This window comes from Nyctereutes procyonoides, unplaced genomic scaffold, assembly GCF_905146905.1.
Source record: "Nyctereutes procyonoides isolate TBG_1078 unplaced genomic scaffold, NYPRO_anot_genome, whole genome shotgun sequence".
Taxonomy (NCBI): domain Eukaryota; kingdom Metazoa; phylum Chordata; class Mammalia; order Carnivora; family Canidae; genus Nyctereutes; species Nyctereutes procyonoides.
The window spans coordinates 32305340-32324760 of record NW_026575131.1 but is presented as its reverse complement, the minus strand read 5'-3'; the positions used below and the strand labels follow the sequence as shown (position 1 = coordinate 32324760).

General features: G+C 41.2%; 1 protein-coding gene across 12 annotated transcripts in view; it reads left to right on the top strand.

The window, feature by feature from the left end:
* The window catches only part of PXK (PX domain containing serine/threonine kinase like), a 79824-nt gene that overhangs the window by 42287 nt on the left and 18116 nt on the right, over positions 1-19421 (top strand). For all 12 annotated transcript variants that reach the window (XM_055343165.1, XM_055343164.1, XM_055343163.1 and 9 more), the window contains 9 exons: positions 2527-2604; positions 3125-3198; positions 4107-4181; positions 7286-7390; positions 8134-8235; positions 9803-9964; positions 10596-10713; positions 11957-12035; positions 14539-14587. In XM_055343165.1, coding sequence (XP_055199140.1) covers positions 2527-2604; positions 3125-3198; positions 4107-4181; positions 7286-7390; positions 8134-8235; positions 9803-9964; positions 10596-10713; positions 11957-12035; positions 14539-14587 — 842 coding nt within the window. The remainder of the gene's footprint in view (positions 1-2526; positions 2605-3124; positions 3199-4106; positions 4182-7285; positions 7391-8133; positions 8236-9802; positions 9965-10595; positions 10714-11956; positions 12036-14538; positions 14588-19421) is intronic.

The following is a 19421-nucleotide window of genomic DNA, read 5'->3' as shown; positions in this document are numbered from 1 at the left end:
TTGCATTTCCTGCCTGGGGCTTGTTTATCAGCATTTCCTGAGTGTGTAGTTTCCCCCCATGTGTCAGCCAGTATTGGAAGAAATAGAGAGCAGATGCTTTTCTTTTTGTGGATTTCATGTTCTTATGGGAGAGAGTGTCCATATCCATTGAACATGTATTGAACTCGTAGTCCTTCCTTCATTAAATATTTATTGAGTGCCTGCTCTTTGTCAGGTGCTACAAATCCAGCATTAAGGGAAGCCTGGCCCTTACCCCCACACCAAGGCACTTCTGCAGAGAGTTTGACAGGTGAAGGCTGTGGCAGAGTAGCCATCTCCCGGCAACTTGGGGATGAGGGTAGGGGTGCAGATGCTCCAGATCTGAAGGCGGAGGAAGGCTTCCATAAGAGTTGGTGGCTATACGAAGATCTAAGGATAAGTAGAAAAGTTAGCCAGGCCAAGAGGCAAGGGCCAGTGCTCCAGGAGAGAAAAAAATATTTCCATGTGGCTGTGGGCTTTTACCCAGATTGGGACGTAGCCTTCCTTCACAGCCAGAGTTCACAGGCTTGTGGAAGAGAGTAGCCCTAACACAGGATAGATCGTGGGTGAATCCCATAGGAGAAGGACATGTAGCTCTGGGGAGGGTGGGGAGTTATGTTGGAAATATGGTAGTCACGTGATTTACTTGACAATAAATCCTGGTTCAGGAGAAAGAATATGTCCTTTTCTACAGTTTCCTGATTCTCTAAGGTTAAAAAAAAAAAAGGGCTACCTCCCAGTCCTCAAATTATCAGTAACAAATCCAGCATGTTCCATTTGTTGACAGCTGTTTCTCCCATTTCTAGAACAATGTATGATACATAGTAGCGTATGATAAATGTTGTTGAATAATGACTTTGTGGAGAATTATGAGTCACTGTTAGTTATGAATCAACTGTCCTTTACAGTCTCTTAGAATGACATTGTACTGCATTTAGAAAACTTTTTCATAATCCTTCTCAAAGTTGATATGATTTTCACAGAAAATACCTTTTTGAGTTGCTTCTGTTTGAGTTATTTTATGATTGTTTATATTCAAGTTGTTTTGGAAATGCTAAAAACATTTTATATCAACATTAATTACAAGGAAGGTACAGAGTTCCCAGCGTGGATTATGACGACTTTATATGCTTCTGCCACAGTGATCTCTCCAAATGGTTTGTCACTCTTGGGTCGTTAAAACAAATGTAAAGGGAGTCAGTTTTGTATATAGTCATCTCATGTTTTCTTCTGTGTGGACAACATCAACAATTTACATATTGAATCAGTAGACCAATAGCTAGTAGATCATTATCTTTCCTGAAACTCTTAACTCATAATGTACTGTAAAATGTAGCAAAATGATGTTGTTTGCCAAACGCTGGACATGGTAATTCCAGACTAGGTCATTCTGACATATAGAGAGCATTTCTGCCGAATCTCTCATTCTTCACGGTTGGCCTGGAATGCCATTCATGCTAGGCGGAGGTGAAATTCCACAGTGAATTTGCAGTATTGCTGTTTGCTTTCAGGGATCTAGAGCAGCTTCATTTTCTCATTGTGTTGAGGGAAAATAGCAAATTACAGATGTTGCTTTTTGCAGGAAATGTAAAAGCACAGTTATTCTGATAATTTCTTAATATAGTGAAGTTTAAAGGACTTCCTCTTCTCATTGTCTTCTTAAAAAGGGGAAATGTTCTTATGATAAACGAGCACAAAAAGAGGGATGGATTTTTTCCAGTAAACAGGGATATGGTATTGTCCCACAATAGAACTATGTTGTTGCTGTAACATAGATGTTTTTCTAAAACACTGGCTTTTATTTCCAATATATATTTAAGGCTAATCGCTTCTTTGTTGGTGAAAGCTATAATTCCATGAGGAATGAAGACAGGATAAATATCACTTGGAGCAACATAAATACCGTTCTGAGCTGACCTCAGAACATGTTTTGAGTTTTGTGCTTGGGTTGTGGCCTGGTGCATATATTGAATTCTTGGTTTATGCCACCTAGTTTACATATTTTAGATCTTTCAGTTTGAAAAATATGTATGCATTTTTCCCACATCATTAGTAATTATCTTCTTAATAAACTTTTTAATTTGGAATAATTTTTGACTTACAGAAAAACAGTAATGATAGTACAGAGAGTTTCCATATACCACCCCTCACGAAATTTCCCCTAATGTTAACATCTTACATATGTTAAGATGTTGATCAAACATGGCACATTGATCAAAACTAAAGAAATACACGTTGGTTCATTACTATTAACTACAGATTTTATTCAGATTTCACTTGTTTTTCCATTAATGTCCTTTTCCTGTTCCAGGGTCCAATCTAGAATCCTACATTGCATTTACTCTGTGGCCTTTTTCTTTTCTTTTCTTTTTTTTTTTTTTTTTTTGGTAATTTAAGTTTTTTAGAAGGTCATAGACTTAAAAGGATTTCATTTGCAAGATTGATATCTAAAGCATGTGGTACTTTCCTGACATGTTGGACTGATGAGTTTCTAAAATGTCTTTGCAGAGATTGCCTTACAGCAAGTTTCCATGTTCTTCCGATCAGAACCAAAGTGGGAGGTGGTGGAACCTTTGAAAGACATAGGTGAGAAACTGGCACATGCCAGGTCTATTAAAACAGATCACAGAACTGGATTCTTGTCATGCTTTCCTATCTGTATCCCCAGAAAGCTCTAAAATGCCAGTGATTTCTTTTTTCTCTTTGCCTTCCTGCTGCTTGAAGATGCAGTCCCTAACTTTTACACTTAATGAATCTTGGGTAAAGAGCCACCTGGAGATTAGGAGGGTGGTAATGTGTACTTTCAGAGCCATCCATCATTCTTTGTCTTTCTCACTAAAACTGAAGTTCTGTTTTCTTGTTCCTGTGAATAGTTTCTTTGCAGTTGTTTTTGGTATTGTTTGTGGAGTTTTTTGGTTTTTGGTTTTGTTTTGTTTTTCCTAAGTACACATCTTCCCCATGTCAACATTACCAAATGGTTAACAAGTGCCCATGTTGCTATGGATAATATTACCAAATTTAATTTTTTTAATTACTTAGTTGATGAAACATGTATCTATTGGCATAAAAATTATTTGCTATGAATACATCTCTGCTTTTATGGCAGGTTGGAGGATAAGGAAGAAATATTTCTTGATGAAGATTAAAAATCAGCCAAAAGAACGGCTCGTGTTAAGCTGGGTAAGCTGGTTTTTTGCTTCATTCTCCTTCCAGGGACTTTAGGTGGGTTTATGAAAGCAGATTTTGAAAAAAGAGAACTAAAATTGTACTATGCTTCTGAGTGATGTTGTAAAGGCCTCTTCAGTCCCACATCAAGGGAGAATCATTTTCAGTCACTTTGCATACTCATTTGGTTATATCGATGTGATAGTATTTGATCAACTAGTGAACATCTGGAAAGAACAAGAGTTCTGGAACTCCTTAGGATTGGCAATTTTGCAGTTTGTTTTAAAGAAGAAATACTTAGGCATTACTTTATATTATCTCTCACTTTGGGAGTTCTGGTGGTTCGGCTAATGGAATTTTATTTTTTTTAAGATTTTATTTATTTATTCATGAGAGATACAGAGAGAGAGAGAGAGAAAGAGAGAGAGAGAGGCGCAGAGGGAAGCAGGCTCCATGCAGGGAGCCTGACATGGGACTCGATCCCAGGTCTCCAGGATCACACCCTGGGCTGAAGGCAGTGCTAAACCGTTGAGCCACCAGGGCTGCCCTTGGCTAATGGAATTTGATAAAAGTGTAGTTTTTAGGTTTTGTTTTGTTTTGTTTTTTAAGGTAGTTAACATACAGTGCAATATTGGTTTCTGGAGTAGCATTCAGTGAGTCATCACTCACATGCAACACCCAATGCTCATGAGAATAAGTGCTCTCCTTAATACCTATCACCAAGAGTATAGTTAAGTCCTAGTATTTAAATATTTGTATTCTGTCTCTCCAGAAGAGCCTTGAGGCTGTAAGACTTAGTGTGGTTTTCATCTTTGATTTACAGTCGTGTATTTGGACAAATGAAAAATAGGGACAGACTTAGAAGGAATTTTTCTTTTGATGACTTAAGGCAGCACCCTGATATTTTCCCTCATGTTTTCAAGGCTGACCTTGGTCCCGACAAGTATCTGTCAGATAAAGATTTTCAGTGTCTAATCAAACTTCTGCCTTCCTGTTTGGTGAGTACAAGCCCTTCTATTCTTTTCCTTTTTTTACTATTTTATTTTAAGTAATTTCTACAGGCATCAGGCTCAAACGTACAACCCCAACATCAAGAGTCACACGCTCTACAGACTGAGCCAGCTGGTGCCCTGAAACCTTCTCTTAATTCTAGGTGCTAATGACAGATTCAGAGTGTTTTCTTGTTGACGACCATGGACAGAAGAGATGGAAATACTTGTAGGCTTAACAGAACGGAGACAGGTATAGTGGATGTCGGTTGACTGAAATGGCTCAGGCTATTGCCGTAGTTCAGAGGCTGTTTAAATGGCATTCATGACATCTGCACAACCCATGAAACACGATAATTTAAATGCTTATGTGTGTTGTAAGCACATAGCAGAGGAGGGAAGCACCCATTTAATTCTTGGTGAAGATGTTTCTCCCAGTGGAATTGACAGATCTGTTTCTGGCCTGAGAAAACAGAACTAAGATGGATTTAGATAAGCTGGGTGAGGGAAGACGCTAGAGCCCTTTAGCTCTCTGAGTCACTCTTTTTTTTTTTTTTTTAAGATTTTATTTCTTTATTCATGTGAGAGAGACACAGAGAGAGAGGCAGAGATACAGGCAGAAGGAGAAGCAGGCTCCATGCAAGGAGCCAGATGTGGGACTTGATCCCGGGACTCCAGGATCATGCCCTGGGCCGAAGGCAGGCGCTAAACTGCTGAGCCACCCAGAAGTCCCCAAGTCACTCTTCTCACAGGCTGACTGCGTGGGCTTTAGGAGTGTCTGGCTTTATTTGTGCTAATATACAGTTCTGACCCAAGGCCTTTAGTGGAAAGAACCACATCAGTACAGTTCAGAATATATACAGAATGTCTTTAGGAAAAGACTAATCTTATGGCCAGAAAAGTGGGTTAGTATTGATGTTCTTTATCTGTGGTCTGCATGAGGATGTAGGACCCTAGAAGGAGTCATTCATGGGCATAATTATGCTGACCTATCCAGTTGGGTTGGCAGGTTCATTTTTGAGGATAGAGTGTCTTGTCAAGCTAGCAAAACCAAGCTTTTAATGAAGTGTGCAGTGTAGCCAAAAAAAATGCTGTGGTCTTAGTGTGTGACTAGTTGTGTGACACAGGCTCTAAGCATGCAGTTCCAGATTTCTTTTAATGGTTGTGCTTAAAATGGTTTAAGAAAAGAAAGTAGTGCAGGTAAGTGGTGCATATTAATTGTAGAAGGGTCAGAAAACACGAATAAGCAAAAATAAGAAAATAAAACTCACTTGTGATCCCAACTAACCAGGAGTATGAACCAAAATGTTCAGTTGTTGCTTTTCTAGAACTTTATATGGTTATTTTTGAAAAATTATACACATACTGTTTTAAAACCTGATTTTTTGGTTAATGGTATGCCATACACATCTTTTATGTTGAATAAATATAGTAACACATCATTATTACTGGCTGTATAGACTATCATTGGCTTTACTTCAGTTTATTCAACTAATCTTCCACAAGACATTTGGACCACTTCCAGTTTTTGTTCTTATTTAAAGAAAGCCACAGTGAGCAATTCAGGCTAAATATTTGTACCCCAAATTAACAAGAATTAATAAGGGGGATATTTTGAGACTATATAAATATCCTATTCTTATTAAACCCCCGCTAGTTTTAGCTTCATTGAGATTTTCCAATGCCATCATTTCTCTTATGTTCATCAGTTGGCATTTTACTGTAAGGAAGGGCTTCCTGTTCTCCCCTTTGTCTATTTATATCAGTATGGAGTCAAGGATCTTTATTTCATTCATTGGGTTCCTTTTTGGGGGGATGAGAGTGTTCTAAAATTAGATTATGTGGTAGTTTGTACAGCTCTGAATATACTGAAAAACACTGAATTGTACACTATAAATAGGTGAATTATAATGGCATATGAATTATATTTCAATAAAGCTGTTACAATAGCAATAACAGTCATTTTGATGCGATGGTCAGAAAAAACTTCATGATCAAAGACTATATTTTCTTGGGCACATCTTTCCATCTCACAACCCACTCAACCCTGCCCTCCCAAATCTTTGCACAGCTCAGCTCTCATGGGTTTAAATTTTAATGGTGCTCCCTTGAGCTAATGGACATCGTAATACCTGTCTGAAGCCAGTTGGTTCATATAACCAGAATTCCATGTCATATGGGGACTTTCCTTTCAGTCATTAATTTGTCTTACTCTCCACCCCCACTTGATTGACATCAATGTCCCCATCTTAGGAAGATACTGTGAATCATCATACTGTACACTCCAAAAGAAGAATGGGAAGATTCATGCCAGCTGCCTTGGAAGAAGGCCAAGATGCCAAAAGATGCTGCTTCTGCTTATTTTCTGGCTTTTACACTCCTTGGCTTAACACCAAACAGCAGTGTGAAATGTTAGGCAACACTGTGAATGAAGACACATTTATCCTGGTCTTCACATGGCTGTTCTAGGATTTGGCTGTATTCTTCACCAATTTACAGAAGCAGAACATTTAAACCATTATCCTCCAAACTCAGACATTCCCTTTTTTAAAAAATTTTATTTTAAAAGATTTATTTATTTATTTATTTATTTATTTATTCATTCATTCATTCATTCATTCATTCATTCATTCATTCATTCATTCATTCGAGACACAGAAGGAGAGAGAGGCAGAGACACAGGCAGAGGGAGAAGCAGACTCCATGCAGGGAGCCTGACGTGGGACTCCATCCTGGGTCTCCAGGATCACGCCCTAGGCTGAAGGTGGCGCTAAACCGCTTAGCCATTGGGGCTCCCCAGACTTTCCCTTTCTTCCACACTTTTGCCTGAGCTGTGAAAATGTGCAGACCCAGGCAGATACGTTCATGCCTAGAGCTCACTGGGCCGGTTATGCATGTCCCTTTGTTGGTATAGTTTATGTCCCTTTTCTCGTCTAAAGAACGGGGTGCTAGTTGATCATCTGATAAGAAAATGCCACATGTTCAGGAAACATCCTCACATTTTTGCACAACTAAACTACTGAGGTGGTACTTAACTCTATGTTATCAGATTCTTGATGTCAAAGGACCTAGATGCTGATGCAAATAAATGTGAATTTGTTTTGTTTTGGCAGCACCCTTATATCTATCGAGTTACCTTTGCCACAGCTAACGAATCCTCAGCATTGCTTATTAGGATGTTTAATGAAAAAGGAACTTTGAAGGACCTGATCTACAAGGTACTTGTGGTGCAAGTTCATGGTCATAAAGAAGTTCTTGAGTCCCTTGAGAACTTGTTACAGATACTTGATCCCTAAGGTTTTAGAAGCCCTGAAGGTTTTATTTTAATTTGATTTGAAGTTTATTTTGATTTGACTTGATTTTTTAAAAGATTTTATTTATTCATGAGAGACACAGGCAGAGATATAAGCCAGAGATAAAAGCAAAAGGAGAAGCAGGCTCCCACAGGGAGCCTGATGCTGAACTTAATCCCTAGGACCTCGGGATCACAACCTGAGCCAAAGGCAGATGCTTAATCACTGAGCCACCCAGGTGCTCCTTATTTTGATTTTAACAATAAAACTACCCAGTCTGGTTAAAGAGCATTCCTTTCCCCAAATGAAAGAAGGTTGAACAGATAATGATTAGGTCCATTATGTTGTAGGCTGCTCTCTAGGTCAGTTTTAAGGTTTGTGTCTTTCACTTAACAATGTAATACTGACCTATCTCAGTAAAGTTGGAAACAAGACTTTGGGGTCTGCTCAGGCCAAGTCCAGGCCCATCTTCACTAGACCAGAGAAGGGATGGAACTCAAGTCAGCCTCTTTCTATCAACCATATAGACTTATATTTAAAAAACCCACATCCTGCGAGCTGACCTCATCTGGCACCCCCAACTGCTTAGAGTCTTGCTTGTTCCAGGAGGCTACATGCAGAATTCAAACTCTCTGCTGTTCTCATATGCTCTTTGTACTTTTCCAAAGGCAAAACCAAAAGACCCGTTCCTCAAGAAGTATGGCAACCCTAAGAAGATTCAGGGCCTTGAACTCCAGCAAATAAAAACATATGGGCGGCAAATATTAGAGGTAAGAGGTGTTTAATATTTGCTTAGGTTGCATTGGAATTTCACCCAGATTACAGTCTTTTGGGAAAGTTCTTAGGTATATATCCAAAATAGTTTAAGTTGCCAGATCACTTATAAACTGATGGCATTGTCCTATTTTATCCCAAAAGTCAAATATGTGAGACTAAGACATCTAATTGAGATCTAGAAAATTCTGAAAGCTTAGCTATTGGAGTTTAGTGTCTGATCTTTAAGAACTTTAGCATGCAAATACCAGCTTGTGTTATGTTTGGTTGATCTTTATCTTTGTGCCAAGATCGTTGGTTTTGTTATATTAATACATAACCATATGGCTTCTTTGCAGAAGTGTAACTAGCATGAAAAGTCTTTCCCATATCACTCTCTAGAGCAGTGTCCTCCAGGCTTCTTGGATTGTGTGATCCTATCAGTGAAAACAATTTAAGCCTCACCCCCCCACCCAATGTTTCATATATATAATTATTATATGCATACACTACTATTAATATCTGTCGTACATTATAAGTTAAGTTAGGAAAGAAGGGGATTTTTTTTTTCTTAAAGTAGGCTCCACACCCAGTGTGGAGCCCAACAAGGGGCTTCAACTCATGACCCTGAGATCAAGGCCCAATCTGAGATCAAGAGCCAGATGCTTAACTGACTGAGCCACCCAGGAGCCCTGGAAAGAAGGAGATTAAAAACAAACAAAAAAGAAAGAGAAGTCATATTTTCTTCTAGTCCTCAGTAGTTTGTCCCAGGTACCCCCTTTGACTAGCACTACTCTAGTTCACGAGGTCATTCTGGGTATATCTTCTTACTGGGTGAACCACTGTTTGTTAAATGGCAGCCGAAAAAGTTTGCTTCTTTCTGTGGGAGCCTGTCATGTGTTCCTATTAATAAACAGCCCAACACACTCTGGGAAGAGATTGGTCTAGAGATGTTTTTAGCTCAGTCTCTTTTCCTGAACAATTGGCCAATGCCCTGACATGATAGCTTTACTCATTTGTGCAGGGGGATCAAGACTTTGGCCTGAAAAGAGCTGGCCTGTTGAGATCAGAAAATGCTTGAAGTAGAGCTTTTTGGCATCAAAGCTGTTAACCCCAAGCAGATGTCGGCTGCTCCTCTGTTCTTTGGAAATGAGGGAGCTTGGCATTGGATCGCACAGCTGGAAAGCATTCAGCATCAACCCCTTTTCCAAAGAAATGGATGGAGGTGGCATTTTTCTTTAGGAATGTCCTCAGTGACCTGTTTGGTTTTGTTTCAAAATACATTGACTTGGGGATCCCTGGGTGGCGCAGTGGTTTGGTGCCTGCCTTTGGCCCAGGGCGCGATCCTGGAGACCCGGGATCGAGTCCCACGTCAGGCTCCCGGTGCATAGAGCCTGCTTCTCCCTCTGCCTATGTCTCTGCCTCTCTCTCTCTCTCTCTCTCTCTCTCTCTCTCTGACTATCATAAATAAATAATAAAAAAATACAAAATACATTGACTTAAAAAACAAAGTTTACCCTGTCTCATAGCTGAATGAGTTGGGGGACAGGGAATGTAACCGAACATATATATTTTTTTTAACAGGTATTAAAGTTTCTACATGACAAGGGATTCCCTTATGGGCATCTTCACGCCTCCAATGTGATGCTAGATGGTGACACTTGCCGGCTGCTAGACCTTGAGAATTCCTTATTGGGTCTTCCTTCCTTCTACCGATCCTGTTTTTCACAATTCAGGAAAATCAATGTAAGTTGCTAAAAGTAATGAAACTGCATGTTCATTTTTAATTATAAATTATCCCTGTGATCTGCCCATGGAAGAAATATGCACTAAGCAGTGAAAGGTACAGGCAGGGTAGGCCATGCCTCTTGGCTCTGCTTTCCCACAGAGCATTACTCCTTTTTTAAAAAAATTAAATTAAATTTATTTTATTTTATTTTATTTTATTTTATTTTATCTTATCTTATTTTATTTTATCTTATTTTATTATTTGAGAGAGTGTGCAAGAGAGAGCACAAGCAGGGGGAACAGCAGGGGGAGAGGGAGAAGTAGGCTCCCCCATCGAGCAGGCAGCCTGAGGCGGGGCTCGATCCCAGTACTCTGGGATCATGACATGAGTCGAAGGCAGAGATGCCTACCTGGCTGAGCCACCCAGGCGCCTCCCATCACTCTGTCTTTAGGAGCCTTGTTGATATGGTAGATGGGACACGGAGGGACATAGAATCACTGACTGGAAAACAATGGAGAGTAGGACCAAGACTGTGGGTCAGAGCAATGCCTTGTGAGCTTTTGCAAAAGGCCTTGGAGTTGTGTTTTCACTACCAGTTACAAAGCCAAACTGAAAGAAAACCATGTTGCTGCTTTCTTGTCTCCACAGACATTGGAAAGCGTGGACGTCCATTGCTTTGGCCACTTACTGTATGAGATGACTTATGGACGGCCGCCAGACTCAGTGCCTGTAGACTCCTTCCCTCCTGCACCGTCTATGGCTGTGGGTCAGTATGGGTTTTGGAGGAGTCTTCTGGGCCCTGGTAGTCTACAGAGCTACTCACCCCCTCCAGAGTCCAGGAAGGACCCAGAGGAAGTTGCCATGCTCGCATAACGAGCCAAATCAATTTAAAAGTAAACCATGTCTGAGCAATTTATTTAAATTCACTTCACTAAAAATTCAGATGGCTTGTCCATTTGTCAGGCTATCTGAAACCTCAGGAGACATTTTGTAACTGCATTTGAATTTCAGAAGGAGGAGGTTATAAAGAGAAGTCTGGCCAGACTGAGTCTGATATAGAAGCAGAAGCCAGGAACAGGCAAATTGAAGCCAGCCTTTCAACTCAGGCAGGTGTCAGGAGCCAGACCAATGCTGGAGTGGGACCTGCAAGGAATAAGAGCCATGGGCCAGACATCTGGTAGATAAAAACCTAGTAGGACGAGAGTGAGGAAGGGTAGGCAGGAATCATAGACACCTGGCCAGTGGGATCCAGGAGTTCTTAGGGGTCTGAGGAGGGCCAATGGACAGGTGGGAGACACGTTGGGGAGAGACATGTAAGAGCTGATGGAGACTCTTCCAGGGATCCTTCCATTGCCCACCCATACCAGCTCAGAGCTTACTTCTAGGGCACCGAGAGGGGAGGGCAGGGTAGATCTTAGACCACCAAGCCTTTGAGGTATGCAAGCTAACTCTCCACCAAGTGCTGGGTTTGTGTCAAATGAGGTGCTTCAAGAGTACAGGCCCTGAGACTACTTTGTGTTAAGTTCGAAGAGCTGAAACTGAGCAGTGACCTGTGCATAGAAAAATCCGGCTGCTTCTGTTTATATTATCCAAGGTGCTGGATGACGTGATATCAACAATTGGCATTTTGTGTACTGGTTTTGATTAAAAGCAAGCAAGCAGCAAAATGTCTTTCAAGTTTGGGATTTTCTGTGCAGTGTTTACTTCTCTTTTAAGAGAGCAAACACTTCTATGAATGATATCTGGAATCCTTCCTCCAATTATCTTTGAAATATATTTAGCTTTCTGTCAGCATGTGGTTTCTGAACCATTTATTTTGAGTCATCGGTAACATGGTATTGCCAACATTCCCCTTCCCCACGTATGCCATCTGTCTGTGCGTGAAGAGTTTTGACACCGTCCTGATAAGCCTGCAGACAGTTGTGGCAAAGTGGTGTCAAACTTTTCATCACCAAGTGGATTTGCCAGCATGTTCTGTGGAACTAAAATGTGTATCTGTTCATTTCAAGTGGCCGTGTTGGAGTCTACGCTGTCTTGTGAAGCCTGTAAAAATGGCATGCCTACCGTCTCCCGGCTCTTACAGATGCCGTAAGTCAATCATATGCCTTGGTTGTAATCTTCATAACCGTGTAGAATGCCGGACCAGGTGCCTAGTGCCACAGTAAGGACTCAGGTGTGGTCCTTGCAGAGTTGAAGTGACCTGATCGCTGTTGGTCACTTGCAGCATGATGTCATGACCTCTCCTTGTAACTTCCCTACCATAGTGTGACTGCTCTCCCTTGGTGTTCACATCTTCATGTATGTCTCTCCCTGTCGATGTTAGCATCATGTGTATGTACGCGTGGCCTCCCCACCCCCGCCTCTGCTCCCACTTAAGACATGCTGACGGAGGGCCTGCTCAAGCTTCATGGCCCTGTTTCAGTGCCCCAGATGGCCCTCAGCCTTGGCTGGTTCTGCCGTCTAGGAGGAGCACAACATGTTTCTGACCCCCCATGCACTCGTTTGGTCCTTTGCTCCCTGGGTAACATTTATTAAACATCTAACATGTACCAGGCATTGTGTGAAGGGCTTGGAGCTCAGAAGACATTCTCCCTTCAACTGGGTTATGCCTAGTTCAAGACCATTGAAATAGTGCCACAGGGCCTTGCCTCTGGGTATGTGTCCTTCCCATCCCTGGAGAGGGTAGCAGGGTGGTTAAGAAGGGTGCATGCATCTGAGGTTAGACAGACCTGGGGGTGGATCCAGCCTTACTGCTTCTACCTGGGTGACCTTGGGCAAGGTTCCTGCATTTGGAAGCTGAGGCTTCTTGTCAGTGGAATGGTGATAATAAGAGGCCCCATCTGAAGGGTTCTTGGGCAGATGGAATAAGATGATTCTGGTGAAGTGCCAGGTACTTAAGAGCTTACTGAATGTTAGCTGTGATGAAGATGAATTCAGCTTACAGTTTGGGAGCACCACGTGCCATGCAGCATACCTAGTGCATTGTCTGGACCAGCTTGTTTTATATCAGGTGTACTTAGAGACAGTAATGTGGGAAAACAGAGCAGGGCTTAGCTTGAAGTGCATATGGCCAGAGCTCAGAGGACATCTATGTGTTTAGAGAGGGTCTGCTCGAGCCTGGGCACTGCTCTAGCCCTGAAGAAGCTCTGCCTAGCTCCTCTAGCCCCTGCCCTGTGGATGTGGCATTTAAAAGTTATATTGACACTGGTACGCCCCTCTCCCCAGCGGCCACCATTAACAACAGTGTGACTATGAAAAGGTAGATCCAGTTAGGGCAATGAAACAATTTTCACACAAGCTTTTAGAAGAAAATGGATTTGTAGTCAGGGAACAGCGCGGATCCACACTGATTTACTCGGGTTTGCATTTGCACACCCCCCACCCCCAATTCTCCTCCCAGTCTTTGAGGTCTAAAAGAAAACCACATTGTTTTTTCCTCACCTTAAGTCTTTATACCCTGTGGCCTTCAGCCTTGGGAAGAACACTTGATGTTCAGTTGAAACATGTTTTCTGGAAGTAAATGGGTCTGTGGCCTTGACAAGGAGAGTTCTGTCACCACCTTGAGAGAACAAGGGAACCCAGGGAACACTGTGGGGAAGAGTTAACTATGTCATTTCTACTTGTGACACATTTCCTGTTTTTTAAAACGGAGGATTCCTCAAGCAAGACTCCCATATAGCTATGTGGGCATGGCCCAAGCAACCATTTAAATTCTCCAAACTGTCTCAGTCAAAGTAGTTCAGAATTCCTCATGCTGTTGTTCTTAGTAACGTGACTTGTGAAGAGACAATTGATATACTCTAAAAGCTGCTTTTTTTTAGAAGAGAATATAAAAAACACTTCTTAGAAGAAAATTACTTTCTTGTTAGATTCCAATCAGAACAGTTTCTTTCTACTTACACATTTTATTTTACTGAGTTCTAGAATAAATTTTTAAGATTTCTTTATTTTAGAGAGAGCAGGGGGAGTAGCAGAAGGTGAGAGAGAGACAGAGAGAGACAGAGAATCTTAAGCTGACTGACTCCGAGCTGAGTGTGGAGTCCAATATGGGGCTTAATCTCACAGCCCTGAGATCATGACCGGGGCTGAAACCAAGCAGCGGGCGCTCCACTGACTGAGCCACCCAGGTGCCCCTAGAGTAGATTTTACCCTCTTCTGGGGTTTAAAAAAGGAGAAATTGATTACCCTGTTTAGAAGTATCTACCGCATATATTATTTACAGTATAATAAATATAACAATGTGATAAAATAATAATATAATAATTTGCAAAACTGATTTTTTAAAGTGTTGATTACTTTACTATATAGCAGGAGAGGACTGTTGCCCTGAAGTATGGGGAAATGACCTTCAGACCTGGTCCAGTCTCTCCCTGGTAGTGCCTCTGATACTGGAGGTATAGGGAGGAGGGTTTATCCGAGTTCACATAGGGTGGCCTATAAACTTCTGAGTTTGTCGATAAGCCTGAAACAGTGGACTGGGCCAGGGCTGGGGAATGTGAGAGCTTCATGGGGTAAAGATGTCTCATTCTGTTTTGATCCTGTTCTGAGAAGACAACTGGCTTAAGAAAGATTTTGTTTCTTTTCTTAACAGATTATTCAGTGATGTTTTACTAACCACTTCTGAAAAGCCACAGTTTAAGGTAAAGCAAATCATATCATTTTTTTGGTTTGTGACATAGATAAGTTGATTTTGAAACTTAGTGCTTAAAAAAAAATTATTGAGGTAGAACTGACATACAGCATTATATCAGTTTCAGGTGTACAACATAATGATTTCTATATTTGTATACATTGTGAAATGATCACCGCAATAAGTCTAGTTAATGTCTATCACTATATATAGTTAAAATTCTTTTCTTCTTGTGGTGAGAACTTTTAAGATTTAACTTTCTTTGCAACTTTCAAGTATACAATACAGTATATTAATAATAGTCACTATGCTGTACATTATATACCTGTGACTTACTTATTTTGGAACTAGAAGTTTGTACCTTCTGTCCCCTTCATCCATTTCATTTGCCCTCCTCCTCCCCTCCCCGATCCTGGCAACCACCATTCTGTTCTCTGTGAACAATCTGTTTTCTATGAGTTTGGATTTTGTTTTGTTTTGTTTTGTTTTTAGATCCTACATGTAAGTGAGATCATATGGTATTTGTCTTTCTCTGACTTATTTCACTTAGCATAATGCCCCCAAGCTTCATTCATGTTGTTGCAAATGGAAGGATTTCCTTTTTTATGGCTGAGTAATATACCATCATATATACCCACATTTTCTTTATCCATTCATCCATTGACAGACACTTCGATTGTTTCCATGTCTTGGCTATTCTAAATAATGCTGCAATGAACACAGGAGTGTCTATCTTTTTGGGTTTTGTTGTTGTTGTTGTTGTTTTATTTTTATTTTATTTTATTTTATTTTATTTTATTTTATTTTATTTTATTTATTTTTTTTAGTGTCTATCTTTTTGAATTAGAGTTTTCTTTTTTTTTTTTTTAAGATTTTATTTATTTATTCATGAGAGACATAGAGAGAGAGAGAGGCAGAGACACAGGCAGAGGGAGAAGCAGGCTCCATGCAGGGAGCCCAATGTGGGACTCGATCCTGGGACCCCAGCATGCCCTGGGCCGAAGGCACATGCTCAACCACTGAACCACCCAGGGATCCCCTAGAGTTTTCATTTCCATATGGTAGTTCTGTTTTTAATTTTTTGAGGACCCTCCATACTATTTTCCTAATTTACATCTCCATCAGTAGTGTAAAGTTTTCTTTTTTTTCCACATCCTTGCCAACTGTTATTTCTTGTTTTTTTTTTTTTTTTTTTGATACTAGCCATTGTAACAGATGTGAGGTGATATATCTTGTGGTTTTGATTTGAATTTCCCTCATGATTAGTGATGTTGAGCACCTTCTCATTACCTGGCCATCTGTATGTCAAGATGTCAAATTAGTGCTTTTTTTTAATCAAACAAGGGAAGTTACGGTATTTTTTTAAATTTATGTACAGATTCTCCACTGAGCAGAAAGCCCAATGCCAGGCTCAACCTCAGGACCTACCTGAGCCAAAGGCAGAGATGCTCAACCGACTGAGCCACCGAGGCACCCCAATTTGATATTTTTTATATATTATGAAGTCACCCCCACGATAAATCTAGTTACCATCACCACCAGTTAAAATATTATTGAGGGCAGCCCAGGTGGCTCCGTGGTTTAGCGCCGCCTTCAGCCCAGGGTACAATCCTGGAGATCTGGGATCGAGTCCCACGTCAGGCTCCCTGCATGGAGCCTGCTTCTCCCTCTGCCTGTGTCTCTGCCTCTCTCTCTCTCTGTGTGTCTCTCATGAATAAATAAATAAATAAATCTTTAAAAAAATATTATTCACTGCATTCTCTATGCTGCAATAAACATGGCTTATTCATTTTATAACTGGAAGTTTAGGTACAATATTTGTAATATTGAAAATCTGAATGTTCTGCAATTAGGGAATAGCTTAATAATTCATGTTACCTCTGTTTGATAAATGCTTTTTATCTAATAAAAGTAAAGTTTATAAAGATTTTATAGTAGCATGGAAAACGATTATTTGGGCTAAGGGAGAAAAAGAAACAGGATATAAAATACAATGTGTAAGAAGAATACCTGTGACTATCAGAAAAGCAAGAAGGACATATCCTGGGAAATAAAAGTGTTGTATGGTATGGAAAGATCAGGGACTTTGGAACCAAAAAAAAAAAAAGAAGCCCAGAGTGATGCTTTGCTTTTATTAATACCAATTGTATATCTATAAGGCTGGTTTTCTCAGACATGACATTTGACATTTTGGTTTTTTTGTTTGTTTGTTTGGTTTTTTTTTAAGATTTTATTTATTTATTCATGAGAGACACAGGCAGAGGGAGAAGCGGGCTCCATGCAGGGAGCCCGATGCAGGAACTCAATCCCGGGACTGCGGGATCACACCCTGAGCCAAAGGCAGACGTCAACCACTGAACCACCCAGGCATCCCGACATTTGACATTTTGGATCAGAATGCTGTTTGTTGTGGGGGCTGTCCTGTGCATTTTTTTTTTTTTTAGAGATTTTATTTATTCATGAGAGACACAGAGAGAGAGCACGAGAGAGGCACAGGCAGAGGGAGAACAGGCTCCCTGCAAGGAGCCTGATGTGGGACTCGATCCCGGGGCTCCAGGACCACGGCCTGGGCCGAAGGCAGGCGCTAAACCCACTGAGCCACTCAGGGATCCCCAATGTCCTGTGCATTTTGGAGGTTACGCAACATCCCTGGCCTGTACCCACTAGATGCGAGCAGTACTTCCACCCCACACATTTTGACAGCAAAAAATGTTTCCAAAAATTGCCAAATGTTCCTTAGAGAAAGAGGGGGCAAAACCACTCCCATTTGAGATCCACCCATTTATGGGCCTAATCTTTGAGTTGATGTTTACTCAGTGTGTACAGTTGGTGAGTAACACCTGTTTATTGTCCTTGGTCAACTGAGATCCTGGTACAGGGCCTGGCTTTCCTCAAGGCTTGAGGTGAATTTTGTTCTGGGTAGTGAATAAAGAGTGGTTCTTCCCCAGCTCCATATTCCTAAAAGAACACATAATAGTATTATGATGAAATTCAGTTTATTTATTTTTTTTTAAATTTTTTTATTTTAAATTATTTATTTATGATAGTCACACAGAGAGAGAAAGAGAGGCAGAGACACAGGCAGAGGGAGAAGCAGGCTCCATGCACCAGGAACCCGACGTGGGATTCGATCCCGGGTCTCCAGGATCGTGCCCTAGGCCAAAGGCAGGCGCCAAACCGCCGCGCCACCCAGGGATCCCAGTTTATTTTTTTATTAATATTTTTTTTAATCCTTTTTTTTAAAGATTTTATTTATTCATTCATGAGAGACACAGAGAGATAGAGAGAGAGAGAGGCAGGGATCCCTGGGTGGCGCAGCGGTTTGGCGCCTGCCTTTGGCCCAGGGCGCGATCCTGGCGACCCGGGATCGAATCCCACGTCGGGCTCCCGATGCATGGAGCCTGCTTCTCTCTCTCCCCTCTCTCTCTCTCTGTGACTATCATAAATAAATAAATAAAAATAAAAATAAAAAGATTAAAAAAAAAGAGAGAGAGAGAGAGAGGCAGAGACACAGGGAGAGGGAGAGGTAGGCTCCATGCAGGGAGCCTGACGTGGGACTCCATCCAGGGTCTCCAGGATCATGCCCTGGGCTGCAGGTGGCGCCAAACCACTGTGCCACCGGGGCTGCCCTGAAATTCAGTTTAGGAAAAACAAAAACAAGGTAGGGTCAGAAGATTGTACAGAGGAGGAAGACACTTTCCTCTGTCCTGTTTTGCCAGTCATAGTTCTGACAAAAATAGCTTGTTTGGATCTGAAGTAGGAAAGAAAAACATTTAAATCCATCTCTTCTTCACTGAAACCCCTCAGGAAATATATTCAGCCTAGTAAATAAATATGCTCTCCTCAACCCTGAAAGTCCAGCCCAAGAATTATTATTAGACCTTGTTCTTTCTCCAAATCAGAGAGTCTGTGTAACAATGACAACTTGATTTTAAAAACCAAGGTTAATTTCTTGCGTATGCACCTTTTTCTGGAAAGACGTACAAGAAACTGGTGACAGTGGTTGCTTCCATGAAGGAGAACTAGTTGGCAGACTTTGTACTCTGTATGTACCCTTTCATATCTTTGGGTTTTGAACCATATTACCTACTCAAAAGGTTTTTAGTTTTTTCTTTTTAATATTTTATTTATTTATTCATGAGAGACAGGGAGAGAGAGAAAGAGAGGCAGAGACAGAGGGAGAAGCAGGCTTCCCCATGGCACAGGAGCCCAATGTGGGACTCAATCCCAGGACCCTGGGATCATGACCTGAGCCAAAGGCAGATGCTTAACTGACTGAGCCACCTAGGTGCCCCTAGATGTTTGGTTTTTTTTTTAAGATTTTATTTATTTAATAGAGAGAGTGCACAAGTAGGGTAAGGGGCAGAGGGGAAGCAGGTTCCACACTGTGCAGAGAGCCTGACGTGGAGCTCAACCCCAGGACTCTGAGATCATGACTTAAGCCGAAGGCAGTTGCTTAACCAACTGAGCTATCCAGGCACCCCACCTACTCGACAGTTTTTAAATTTAAAATTTTTAAAAAATATTTTATTTATTCATGAGAGACACGGAGAGACAGAGAGGCAGAGACACAGGTAGAGGGAGAAGCAGGCTCCATGCAGGGAGCCCAATGTGGGACTCGATCCCAGGGCTCCAGGATCACGCCCTGAACTGAAGGCAGCGCTAAACTGCTGAGTTACCCAGCCTGCCCTAAATTTAAATTTTTAAAAGGATAATAGAGACAGAGACAGAAAGTTCAACATGATTCAGGTATCTCTTTCCCAGGCTTGAGCATCCTGTGGCTTGAGAAACTAATAAATTAAGAAATAACAGACTCAGGGGACACCTGGGTGGCTCAGCAGTTG